The sequence below is a fragment of the Saccopteryx bilineata genome, chromosome 2 (genome assembly GCF_036850765.1).
Source record: "Saccopteryx bilineata isolate mSacBil1 chromosome 2, mSacBil1_pri_phased_curated, whole genome shotgun sequence".
NCBI classification, from domain to species: Eukaryota; Metazoa; Chordata; class Mammalia; order Chiroptera; family Emballonuridae; genus Saccopteryx; species Saccopteryx bilineata.
The window spans coordinates 358,576,893-358,589,966 of NC_089491.1; the positions used below are offsets into that span (position 1 = coordinate 358,576,893).

At 55.7% G+C, this 13,074-nt stretch overlaps 1 protein-coding gene across 2 annotated transcripts in view; it reads left to right on the forward strand.

Moving 5' to 3' along the window:
* Positions 1–2,664: 2,664 nt before the first annotated feature.
* ATP2A3 (ATPase sarcoplasmic/endoplasmic reticulum Ca2+ transporting 3) overlaps positions 2,665–13,074 on the forward strand; it is a 35,095-nt gene continuing 24,685 nt past the window's right edge. For both annotated transcript variants that reach the window (XM_066262987.1, XM_066262988.1), the window contains exons 1-3: positions 2,665–2,928; positions 12,284–12,301; positions 12,547–12,629. In XM_066262987.1, coding sequence (XP_066119084.1) covers positions 2,811–2,928; positions 12,284–12,301; positions 12,547–12,629 — 219 coding nt within the window. In that variant the 5' untranslated portion in view covers positions 2,665–2,810. The remainder of the gene's footprint in view (positions 2,929–12,283; positions 12,302–12,546; positions 12,630–13,074) is intronic.

Below are 13,074 nucleotides of genomic sequence, written 5' to 3' on the forward strand. Positions count from 1 at the left end.
CCAGGTCATGTCCATCGTGTCCCCACTTGGCCTTCGTCCAGATCTTCTCATTTTTTTCCCAGAAATATGTGGGGTTCTTTCAGCTTCTGCTATCTCGCTCAATTCCTTCCCCACGCCAGCTTCTTAAAGGAAAATCTGACCCCATCTCTTTATTGCTTAAAAAGCCTGCAGTACAAATCCAGACTGTTATTGGACAATCAAGGTTTTCATTGTCCTACCCCTATGTCTCTGATATACCCTCCCAATACTTGTTCTCATGCTCCTTATGATCCAGTCATATTAAGGGATTGAATCACTGTTTCTGGCACACAGCTGAGGTTTCCCACTTTCAACTTAGGCGACTTTTTCTGCCTGCAACACCCTTATCTTCATGTGTCCAAATCTTTCCAGGGAAGAGCTATCTGTCTCCCCACGCTCCATCTGGCCCCCTCAGGTAAGGTGGGCAGGCATGCCAGAGAGGTGGTAGGTTCTGCCACCATCTGTCTTGTGAGGGAGTTAGAAAGAGTTGGGTCTGGGTGCCAAGCTTGGAGCTCTCTGTACATGGCAACTGGAAGGTAGGGAGGATAGACCTGTCCTTTGGGCAGCATGCCTGTGACCATGTCACCCTGGCCACCAGCTGTTTGTCTAGATACAGACGGAGGGCATAATTGGGGATACACCAGCAACCAGACAGGTAGTTTGAGTGTGAAATGACTGTGTGTGATTCTGTGGAAGCTTGGAGGCATGCCCAGAAGTTGTCATGGGGGCAGCCAAACAGGTGGGCAGACTGACAGGTGTGTGAGCCTGCCAGGTGGGACCACAGTTGTTGGCAGCTGTTGTCGTGCCTTTGGTGGTTTGGAGGCAGAGTGGGGTGGAGTGGGGTGGAGTGGGCTGGAGAAAGGGAACATAAGCTAGCCTGCCAGAGCAAACAGGCAGGCCTTCTGGCTCTGCCTTCTAGCAAACACCCTGACACCTGAGGGTAGGGTGAAATGGGAGAGGCTTGGGGTTAAGGTCCCTGGGGCTGCACAGGGGAGCCATTCCCCAGGATGTGTATGTGCGGGAAGAGGCACAGCTGCTAGAATGCCTAAGGCTTCATTTTTCTGGGAAAGAGCTCTAGCAGGGAGCTGTAGGGCTCTGTCTCCACCTAGCCCTGGCTAACATTTTTCCTGGCAACTGAGGAATACAGGTGGGGCTGTCCTTATGGACCACAGTGGTGTGAGAAGAAAGGGACAGGGTGGAAATACCAGGGATATTCTACTTGAGATCTAAAATGTCAGGCTGGAAGGAGCCACAGCCAAAAAACCAGCAGCATTCCCTACCTCCATGGTGCAGGCTGAGACCCAGCTGAGGTCCTGGGAGTCAGAATGGATGACCATCGAAGGCAGCAGAGGCTTGGATCATTCTGTCCACCCAGGTCATCACTAAGTGTCTCTGTGCTCAAAGAGGCATAGCAAAGGGAAGACAGAGGAGGAGCACCACATCCCTGTCCTGGAAGGAGGAGGTCGGAAGCTGTTAGCGCACATAGTTTGGGTAGGTCTCAGCTAGCTGGGGCCAGCCTGGAAGCTGGGATGTGTGCGTGTGTGTACGCATGAACACACACGCACACACAGTTGCAGTATCTGGGAAGGCTTGCTGGCTGCAGAGGCACTGTAGGGTTTGGGGTTTGAACAGCTGGCTGGGTGGGCTCAATCTTGGAATCCATGACCTGGTGTGCCAAGGTGGATCCCAGAGACTGAGGCTCTGGACAGCAGAGGCCAAGTGGTGGGGGTTAAGATGGCCAGTGGGGTGAGACAGGCTGGGTCTCTCAAGATGGAGAGAATGCCAAACAGACTGTTCTCTCTGTTCCTCCTATTGGCAGGGTGAGTGCTTCTGCCTCCCCACAACTTACTTAACTGCAGCCCCTTCTTCTGGCAGCACTGGAGAGGCTGGAGCTCAGGGTGCACTGGAGGGGGGTTCCTCTGATGCTCCCCTCCTTGGCAGGGCCACTGTCCCTGGGGACCCAGGCCAGCGGCTTCACCCCACCCCTCAGGTGTCTCTAAGGAGCCCCACCCCCCGCCCAGGCAGTTACATTTCCTGCTGGGGTGAGGATGTGCATCTAAGGTAACAAGACTGGTTTACTTTCTTATATACTGGCTCATTGTTAGAGGTTCTTGTATGAGGAATAACCACTAATCTATAGATATCTGGAAAAGAAAGAAGAAAGCACGAACGTTAAAAGAAGAAAACATCAAGTAATCTCCTCTGGAGGAGAAAGGTTTATTCACAGGCCTTCTGGGTTCCTCTCTAGGGTCTGCAGAATTTGAGTTGGGGGTAGGAAGCCCCTCTATGCACAACTGCATTTTGCAACTTCCCAGAACACCGAAGGATCAAAAGAAGAGCTCAGAAACCCCGTGCTCCGAAGCCCGCCCGGCTCTTGGCCCTTGGAGGCCCCCAGAACTCTTGCAGAACACAAGCTAAGTCCCCTCCGGGCCACTGGCCCTTGGCTTCTCCCAGCCGGCGGCCTCAGTTACCTCTTCTGCAGAATGGGCCGGTGGCCGGGCCTCTCTCTGCCCCTGGACGCTGCGGGGGCGGGGCGGCCGGTTCTGAGGGCGGCCGGAAGGGGTGTGAGTGCGGGGGCGGGCTCCTCGCCGCCCCGCCCCAGGGAGGCAGCCGGGGCGCAGCATCCTGGCTCGGGCCTTGGCCGGCGCTGTCACTGCCGTCGGGGGAGGTCCCAGTGCAGACATGGCCTTGCGCGGTGCCCGTTCGGGCCCGAGCCCCCAACGCTCCGCACAGTAGCCCCACGTAGAGGCGGCCTCGACGGTGCCGACGACGCAGACGGCCGGGCGGGCGGCATGGAGGCGGCGCACCTGCTCCCAGCCGCCGACGTGCTGAGCCACTTCTCGGTAACTGCTGAGGCCGGGCTGAGCCCAGCGCAGGTGACCAGCGCGCGGGAGCGCTACGGCCCCAACGGTGAGACCGCGGGCCGGGCCGGGGCAGCGGGAGCCGCGCGCGCCGCGGTCTCAGTTTTCCCCCAGCACCGCGGCCGCGGAGCAGCACCCCTACCCCCAGCTTTCGGCCCCCGCAGGAGGGCAGGAAGCAAGGGCTCCGGAAACCTCTGCAGATACTCCTGGGGCACCGGCGAGGCTGCGCGGCCACCTTTGCGGCGGGTGGTGGGGTGGGCGGGTTCCGGGTTCGGGGACCGGACGCCAGGCTCCCCTCCCCGTTTCCCTCCTTCCAGCCGCAGGGACCTGTACAGTCCTTCCAGGCTTCCCACCTCCACCCCGGCCCCATCCACTCTTGCAAGGCTTAGCCCACCCCCACCGGCGGTCAGCGCGATATATCCCCGAGCCGCGCTGCAACCCAACCGCGTCGTGCAGGTGCACACACTGAGTTCGGTTGGCGGGAGACCAGCCAGGAACTCAGGCCCAGCCAACCAGCCTGTCCCCAAGGGTCTCCCCTGAGAGAGTTCAATAAAACGTTCAGAAGGTGCAGCTTGTCCGCTGGCAGCCTTGGGGCCCCCACCCCCAACCCCAGGTCTTCCTCTTTCTGCTACCCGAGGCGGATGTGGCTGGCGGGAGTCGATGGGGGCTCTGAACTGCAGAGGCAAGAGACCTACCCCCCCCCCCCCGGGGGTGACAGATTCAAGGCCTCACTTAGGGAGTTGCCTGGGGAGGCCTTTCACTCCGGGGTGACCCAGATTGGTGCCTGCCCATCTCTGGGCAGGGAGGGAACCTTCAAGCTGTTACAGTCTGGGTGGGAGAGGTATCATTTCTTCCTCATCTTAGTGTGGGGTTCTCCATCTGCCAAAAGGCACAACAAATGCCAGGGACTGTCCAGTTGCTGTCCCTAGCACATTTGGAGGCCCTGTGATCGTGGAAGGTGTAGAGGACCCCTCCCCAAGTGGCCTGCAGGCAGAACTTTCCACCCCTTCATCCACCTGCAGAGTGCTGGAGATCCAGGTGGAAATGTGCCCTCCATCCCTTAGTGCGTCTTGCACTTGTGTCCTTTAGGGACTTGGAGCCTCATTCTTTCAGGGTTCCCAGCCAGCCAGAGGGGAAGGTGCTCTGGCCGGAGTGTCTCACTGCTCCGAAATGGCTAAAAATTACGAAGAGCTGTCAGAAAGGGAGTGTGGGTTTTGTATTGCTGTATAAAAACCACCTCTTATATAAATATTATCTTTCTGGAGCAGAAATCCTTTTTCAAAAAAAATAGTTGCTATATTTAGTTGCGCTGTGGGAGGAACTAGGGAGATAAATATTATTTAATATCCCCCATTAGTGACTTGGCAGGGAGGGTGTCCTCGTTTCAGGACAGCAGGCTGCAGGGCCTGTCTCCGACCCTGGCGTGGGTGGAGGTCAGGGAAGCAGGTCTGAGGGTCCACAACCTCTCTGTGCTGCTGTGGCCTCCCTCTGTGCCGCTGTGGCCTCTGTGCCGCTGCGGCCTCCAGCTTGAGAAGTTTGGGAGTCCTGACTTCCAAGGGAAACCGGAGACCCAGCCCTTGGTTCTGCCTCCAGAATCACACAGATTCTGCCCTGTATGACTCTAGCCAACACTGTTCTCCTTTCTAGCCCCCATGCTTTGGTTGGGTCCAGCAGAAGGTGCCTGGCTGGGGAGGAGGGAGTCCCTAGTTCCTCCCACGCTCTTTTGCCTGGGCGAGGTGGCCTGGCCACTGAGCATCTGTGTGAGATGAGAGATGAGGCTGTTGGTATGGTGTGTAGGTCCACAGAGGTGGATGTGCATGGTGTGTATGTGGGGGGGTGCATCAGGGTATATGTATTAGGGAAATTTAGGGGGCTATTAATGGCTCCTCTGTGCTTTGATAGTACATTTGGAGTAGCAGTAATTAGAAGCTAATGCTCACTGAACACTTACTATGTGCCAGGCACTGTTCTTAGCACTCTTCATCTCATATTTTTTCCTGAAAACAACTGTTATCGTATCCATTTTACAGAAGAGATAATTGAAGCACCAGGATGGTAGACAACTTGCCCAAGGTCACAGAGCAAGTGGTAGAGCTGCTGCTGGTTGGCTGTCCCTCTCTGGGCCTCACTTGTCTGTACAAGGGGCTCACGGTTTCTACAGGCCCTGGGACCCTGGTGCTAGAAGTTGGGGTCAGGTAGGCAGGAGCTATTCCACCTGTGCCCCCCAGCCCCCGTGGAACCCCAGAGGGCTCTTCTCTCGGGTCACTGATGGCTTTTCCTCAGGAAGCATTCTAGGGCTCTGGAAGTGGTCAGTGAGGAGATAGATGGAAGCTGCCCCTTCTCGCCTCACCCTCCCCTGCCCAGCTCCTGCCTGAGGAGGCGGCGTGGGTGTTCTGTAGTTTCTACTGGCAAAGCCTCTAGGGTGGCGCTGATAGGGGTTTGGACCCTAGCTCTGCCCGTTTTTAGCTGTGTGATCCTGGATAAGACTTTGCCTCTCTGCACCTAGTTTCTTTGTCCTAAGAGAGGTTACAATAGGACCCATGTCACAGCGTGGTTTATGAGAGTTCATGTACAACAAACCATCTGTTCTTGTAGCAGAGGAGACTGGGCCTGGCTTTGGGCCAGAAGCTGGGGGGGGTAGGCCTGACCTGCAGGTGGGGGGAAACACCCAGGGCCTAGTGTCCCCCCAGGAATCTACGCACCTGCAAGGTCTTTAGTGCTCAAAACCACAAGGAAGTCATTTGCTTAAGTCCTGAAGTTTGCAAATTCTGCCAGGGGAGGCGAGGGCTGGGGACTCTGCCCTCCTACCTCAGAGCTGTGCGGTCTGTGAGTATACCAGCCAGGAGTCCCCTGTGCACAGCAAACACTGCCTGTCCCAACCCTGGCCTAGAGATGTGTTCCCTGAGGCCCCAACAGGACAGTGAGGGCGCAGGAGGTTCCTTGCGCCTCGCCTCTTGTGAGCCTGACTTTCCCTGCGGGTGCCCAAGGCTCAGCTTCCTTAGGGCAGTGGGGATTTCTACAGCCTTTAGATTTATTTTTTGAATTAAAAAAAAAGTGTACATACAGGACAACATTCAAAAGATAAAAAATGTATACAGTAAAGTCTTCCCAGCCCTGTCCCCAACCATGACTCCCAGTGTCCCCGTTTCTGTGTCTCCTTTCCAAGATATTCTACACATGTACACATCCGGATCTGTGATTTATGGTCTTTTTTACACAAAAGGGTGGATTGCTAGTGCCGTTTCACCCCTGCTTTCCATGTGACAATCACTCTGGGAGATGGTGCCCTGGGGAGCTTCCTTGGGCTTCCTAGTGGCTTTGCTGGGCTTCACCGTGTGGCTGTTCCAGCATTTCTTTACCTGTGCTTTTTTTTTTTTTTAATTTACTGATTTTTGGAGAGAGAAAGGGGGGGAGACAGACAGAAATATCAACTTGTTCCTGTATATGCCCTGACCAGGGGTCGAACCCTCAACCTTAGAGTATCAGGATGATACTCTAACTGAGCTATCTGGCCAAGGCTTCACCTGTGCTTAATGGTGCTTGGGTTGTTCCACAGCCTCTGCAGTCACACATGTTACAAGGCATATCCTTGATTCCATGTCATTTCACACACTTGTGAATATCACCGAAGGATGAATTCCTAGAAGTGGAATGCTGGATAAAAAGGGCGTGTGCATTTTAACTTTTGACAGTTTTTGTTAAATTGTTCTCCATAAAGTTGCACCAACTGACCAAGGCAGTGCATTATTGGACATTTTAATCTGTGCCAATCTGATAGAAAAGTGTCCTCTTGTGGTTTTACTTTACATTTCTCTGCTTCCAAGTCAGGTTGGGCTTTTCCCCCCATATGTTTAGGAGCCATTTGATTTCCTTGTGTCCGTGAACAGGCTGCCCATCACCTTTGCTGGACGTGAGGCCAGGCAGGAGGCAGACTGCGTCAGGCAGGCCAATACCCGAGGGTCCTGGAAAGCCCAGTGGTGTGGGTGGGAGTGAGGGAAGCTGGGAGAGAGGCTGGGATGGGGCTGGAGCCACTTTCCTGGGCCTCTCACAGCCCATCTGCGCAGTGGGTATGACGGCTTCGGCTGCCAGGTGGGAGGGATGGTCCGAATATAGATTCCTGCTAGCAGTGTCGGCTCTGGTCGAATCTCCTGCCCTCAGCTCAGGCCCCGAATGGCCACTGGAACTCTTGGGAAGCCCGCAGAAACCAGGCCAGGAGGAGTGAGGCCAGTCAGGGGAGGAGGGAGAGAGATCTGAGTTGCCAGCCTCAGGCAGACTTTCCCTGTCCTTGGCCTCCACGTCCTGAGGAGACCCCTCAGGGCCTTGCAGAGGTGAAATGACTCTTGAATCTGAGAGTGCGGGGCTTGTCTGCAGGGATTTGGAAGCCCCAAGTCTTTCCGACTTCACTCTGGTTTTCATGCCCTTGTTGGGCAAATTGAGCATCTTCCAGGGATAGCATTAGGTCCGCCCCCTCAGAACTCTCCATGCCGTGGAACTTCCTGAGACAGGGCCAGCTCTGTCCACAGCACAGCTGGTGCGCTGATGCTGAGCACAGCCTTCGCGGGTTTTGTAGTTCCAGATCAGCTGTGCAGGCTGTGGACCCCGTAGAGCCAGATGTGCTTCCCAAGGCCCCCTGCAGTGCAGGGACAGGTTGTCCACTCTAGGTGGGCCCTGGAGACCTGGGTAGGGCCAGGTGGGCTGGGCGGGGCTGCCCAGGTAGGGCCTCTCCCTTATTCTGCAAGTGACAATTTAATTGCTTTGTAAATTTACTTTGAGGAAGACCTTGGTGAGCACTTGCCTCTCCCAGCTGGAACTGACATTTAGAAGCTGTAATACCAGTTTTCAATGTAGGGAGAAGGAAGGAGTCAAGAGATGGGAATTAGGGAAGCAGGTGGTGCTTGGATCCTGGGGGCAGCCTTGGCTCTGTACCTGCCTTCTCCTGGGCCCTGGGCTGAGTAAACAATTCTGCAAAGCTCTGTGTGGACTCAGGGATGACTCAGCTCCTCCCTGCCCTGAGTGTGCTCCAGTCAGGTGGGGCAGCCCCTGTACTGATGACTGGTGAGAGGAGGGCCAGGTGACCAGGGGAGGGAGGGGCTTTCCCCCTGGAAACCTTCCTGGGAGGCTGGGGTTTAGATGAGGAGATGCAGGAGGGTACCCCGCACATGGCCCCAGCAAAATCTTGGAGGGGGAATGCCAGGGGAGGCAGTGGCGATCCTGAGGCATCTAGCTTGGCTGGCTGGTGGCCGTATCTCGTATGTCTGAGATACGGGAGTAATTCTGGAAGGGCAAGCTGGGCCAGATCTAGGAAGGCCTTGAAGGCCATGCTCGGGTTGGTCTTTATTCTGCAGGCCAGGGAGAGCCACTGAAGGTCTACAAGCCAGGCAGAGACAGGGTCTTTCATTCATATATAGATTTTTATTGAGCACCTATGCATTGTTCCAGGTACTAGGGACACTGCACTTAACTAAGTCCTGCTGTCATGGAGCTTACATTCTGATAACTATCGTTCTGGCTAATATTTATTGAGTGTGTATTGTGTGCTCTGCATATTCTGAGTGTTTTATGCATAGCATACCATTTCCTCTTCATACCGCCCTTATGAGGTAGTTACTGTGATTTTCCCCATTTTGCAGGGGGGGAAACTGAGTCACAGAGAGGTTCACAGAATTACCAAGAGATAGAACAGGATTTGAACTGAAGCCCTCTGGACCAACTCCTTGCTCTAAGCCACGAAGCTTCTCTGATCACATCCTCTTTTGCCCCCCAGAACCCACAGGCTAACTCACAGACTCCTGCCCCCAGGCCAGCCCCACACCAGGCATCTATGGGCGTGGGCTCTCTCCGTCTGGCAACAGAGACCCAGAGTAGAGGTCAGCGGGGAGGCCATTAGTGAGAGGTCCAGAGGTCTACTATTCCAGAAGAACGGGGAGTTGCATGCCCCTGGGCTGGCCCAGTCGGGACCTGGGAAGGAGCAGTACCTCCTGTTACTGCCTTTGCCTGTGTGACCTGGTGGATGGCACCAAGAGGTGGACAGGGTGGGGCATTCTCCCCATTTAACAAGTGGTGTCTGACAGGTGAACTGGCTCAGCCCTCCCCGCCACTACATAGCAAGGGGACCCGGCATCTTGCAGGGATTCCTGGAGAGGGGTTGGGAAGGTGCTCCATAGCCCTGGGACTCGGTCACATAAGAGGAGACTTGGTCGTCTAGGGTTTTGGCAGGCTTGGAGTTTGCAGCAGACCAGGCCTGTGCTGGCAGGGCCTAGTAACCTCCAAACAGCCCCTGTGAGCACAGCAGAGCTTTAGGACAGGGATGATTTTAGTTGGTGGCTCTGGGGCTACAACAGAGGGATGAGCCAGTTGATGGGATGAGACCATCCAGTTCAACAATAAGGACATGGGACACCAGGTGTTTTCAGGTGACCTTGGTTGGGGGAAGTAGAGAGACCAGGGTGGGAAGGCAAGACAGCCTAGGAGTTAGTGCAGGACATCCTGAGCAGGGGGCTGAGAGCCAGACTGCCTGAGCTCAAAACCCTTCTTGCTACTTCCACTTCCCAGCTGGGTGACCAAGAATTAGTCACTCAACCTCTCTGGGCTTCAGTTGTCCACTCTGTAAAAAAGGAATAATAATTGTATCTTCCTCATGTTTGAGAATCACAACAGAGTACTGCACACAAGGAACTAGCATGGCATCCGGCACACTCAGCGCTAATACAGGGTAACTGCTGCCCTGCGTCATGGAGCGCCTTCTCAGGCACCGGCACCCAGTGCCTTCCACCTGGCACACTCAGCGCTAATACAGGGTAACTGCTGCCCTGCGTCATGGAGCGCCTTCTCAGGCACCGGCACGCGGTGCCTTCCACCTGGCACACTGCTTGGTACACACCTGGTGCTCAGTAAGGGGCTCTTATTCATGTTAATGATAATCTTCACAGCAGCCCTTCAGGGTAGGGTGGACCCCCATCTTCCGAATGAGGCCCGTAGCCCCACAGGGAGCCAGCTGCTCAGGCAGGACTAGAAGCACATGTATGTGCCTGTGTGAGAGCAGGTGCGAGGTCGGCTGTGACCTCCTGCCTGGCTGAGCCTCCCCCAGGGACAGTGGGTGAGGGTAGAAGGGGAGCGCTGTGGTAGGAGCCAGGTTTGGGGAAAAGGGGAAATCAGTCAAGATCAACTACGCTCTGCTGCTGTAACATCCGCCAAGTCTCAACGGCTTAAAATAGTAGAGGTCGTTTCGCACTCACTCTGTATGTATGCATGTATGCCAGTGGCAGGTGATCTGGGGCTCTGCGTCTCCTGCACTCTGTGAGGCAGTTTCACAGAGCAGACACCGTCTCATAGGTTGCTGGTTTCTGTGGCAGACGGGCAAAGCTCTTGCCTGACCTGCGCTGTCTAGTACGGCAGCCCCTAGCCGCATGTGGCTGTTTAAATTTAAATGAATGAAAATTAGGTAAAATTTGAAATTTAGTTACTCGGTCACACTAGCCACATCCGCAGTGCTCAATAGATACCTGTGGCCGGTGGCTACTGTGTGGCACAGTTGTGGGCACTTCCATCGCCACAGAAGTCCTGTTGCACGGCACCCTTGTGGTGCCTCCCACCAGCAGTTCAGTGCAACAGGCTGGTCCTTCCTTTCACCAGTCACACGGGGGCTGGGAGGTGCCGTCTTACTATGTACCTGCAGGTGGGAGAGTCAGAAGTACTGCAGGTTCTCTGCTAACGTCCACAGGTTCTTGAAACTGGCAAAACGATATATAACAAAACCATTTCTATCACAGGCTGCTTGATAGAAACAAGGATTAAATTCCGGTGGCATTTCATCAACATTACAACGTAACATTGAACCAAATGGCATTCGAGGACCTGCTGTATTTGGGGGACAGCATAATGGCCACCAAAGAATGGGTCCTGGGCCAGCTTGTGGGTCAGAGAGCAGAAGCGGGGACCCATGCCGAAGGGTGTGGGAAGAACTTGAGGGGTAAGGGGAAGGTGTCTCGAGGGAGACTAAAGCTGGTCTGTTGTCCCAGGACATGCTTCCCAACCCCAGGCCTTGCTCCTGCCAGAAAAAAATGCCCTAAGGAATAAGGTATTCTAGGGAATATGAGCCTGACAGAGGGAGGGGTCAGGGAGACAGCAGGAGGGGTTCAGGTGAGACTTCTAGATAAAGTCCCTTTGGTCAGGAGCCCTGAAGGTACCTGCGGAGGTGAGGGATTTCGGAGTCTCCTGGGTGGCGCAGCAGGAGCGGCTGTGTGCCCTGAGGTCAGCACTGTTCTGTGCGGAGGCTGGAACGTGGCTGAGGCGACCTCTATAGGACCCTACTCCATGGGAGAACTGGCCCAGAAACCAGGCTTGGCCCTGCCCCCGCCTTTCCTGTTCACTTCAGCTAAATAGATCAGAAGGAAAAAGTCTGTTTGATTTTAATCTCAACTCAGGACACTGGAGATTACATTTTCCACGGAAAATGTCAGCCGTTGTCCTAAAATAGGACTTTGGCGAAAATGCTAGAAAGTGTATTTTTAGGTTATATGTTTCCCTGCTGGATTCCTGAAGTCCAGTGGGCTGCCTGGTACTCTGCATGGGTTAGCTGCCAGGTGCAGACCCCAGACCTTCCCAACAGGTGGTCTGGGAGAGGGCTCCAATGGGAAAAATGATTGGCAGGTACTCAAGCCAAAAACAGGTGGACAGTGCAAGGACCTGTGTCAGGAAGGAGGAGGAAGAGAGAGCCAGCCTGGGGTGGGGCCTCAGAGTGGGACACGCTCCGGCGTGATGCCAGTGCCGCTGGCCTGGAGTCTGTCCTCGGAGGAGCAAGGGACAAGAGGAGGCAGGGCTTGGTTAGGCCGGGCCACTAGGCGCTGAACCGTGCAGGGCTCCTCAGGGCCTGCCTGCTGGCTGCTGGGGTCGCATGCTGGGGACGCCCCGGGTGGGGTGGAGCGCAGAGGGCGGGCTGTGCTGCAGACCTCATCCTGGTGGTCCTAGAGGAGCAGGTGTGTCAGAGGCAGCCCAAGCCCCCTGTTCGAAATTTGAGTGGTGAGGGTGGGAGACATTGAACAGGACAAGGTAGCCATCTGAGAAAGAGCCGTGCAAGGCAGCTACCAACTTGCTGTGTGGCTATGGGGTCCCTTATTTTTGCTTACTTTCCCCTCTAGACTGAAGGGCCTGGAAGGGCTTGTCCTAAGGTAAGCCAGGCCACACCAGACCTTCCGCAGCCAGAGCGGGGTTGGGGGTGGGGGGTCCCCCGCCCGGGCTTAGACCATCCATTCTGTGATGGCAGAGTGCTGTGGGGCATGTCCAGACCCTCGCCGTGGTCCAGGTGGGCAGGGAGGGAGGGGCTGCTCAGAATCCTCCAAGGCCCCACTGCATAACCCAGTCATCTCTTGTCTCCTCATGGCTCCCGTGACTGCTGGATCCTGCAGAGCTCCCGACCGAGGAAGGTGAGGCTTGTGCTGGGGTGGGCGGCGAGGCCACTGGGTGGCCTGAGACTCACTGGGGCCATTCACTGTCATGCTGTGTCCTCCCCTCCCTGACAGAGTGAGGCCTTACTGAGCCCCTGAGCTCTGCCTCTCAAGGCTCTCCCTCTTTGAATGGGAGAGAGGGAGTAGGCCAGGTGGTCTTCGAGGGTGTCCTGGTTCTGAAGGGGGTCGGGGGCCCGGGTCTCACACCGTGTTCCCATTCTCAGGAAAGTCGCTGTGGGAGCTGGTGCTGGAGCAGTTTGAGGACCTTCTGGTGCGCATCCTGCTGCTGGCCGCCCTGGTCTCCTTTGTAAGTAGGTCCCCTATCCCACGGCATCGGGCAGCCCGGTGGGAGGAGGGGAATCGGGCGGTGCTCAGAGCCTCAGGCTCTGGGCACAGGGCTGTCCTCTCTGCTATTGACACCCCTGGGCCCTGCCCACCCCTGCCTTGCTCAGATGTCAGCGTCCCTGTGAACCCTCGCAGCCCCCTCTGTGGACCCCACTCCCATCTGTCCGCCCTGGCTGTCAGAGCGTCGGCCCTTTCCTGTCTTGGCACAGGCGTTCTCAACCTCAGCACTGCTGACATTTGGGACTAGATGAGTCTTTGTCTGGGGCTGTCTTATGCACTGTGGGATATTTAGCAGCATCCCTGGCCTCCATCTACCAGATGCCAGTGGCACCACCCCCCCAGTTGTGACAAGCAAATCTCCAGAGGTTGTCATATGTCGCCAGGAAAGAACAGCCCCTTTCTGTGGC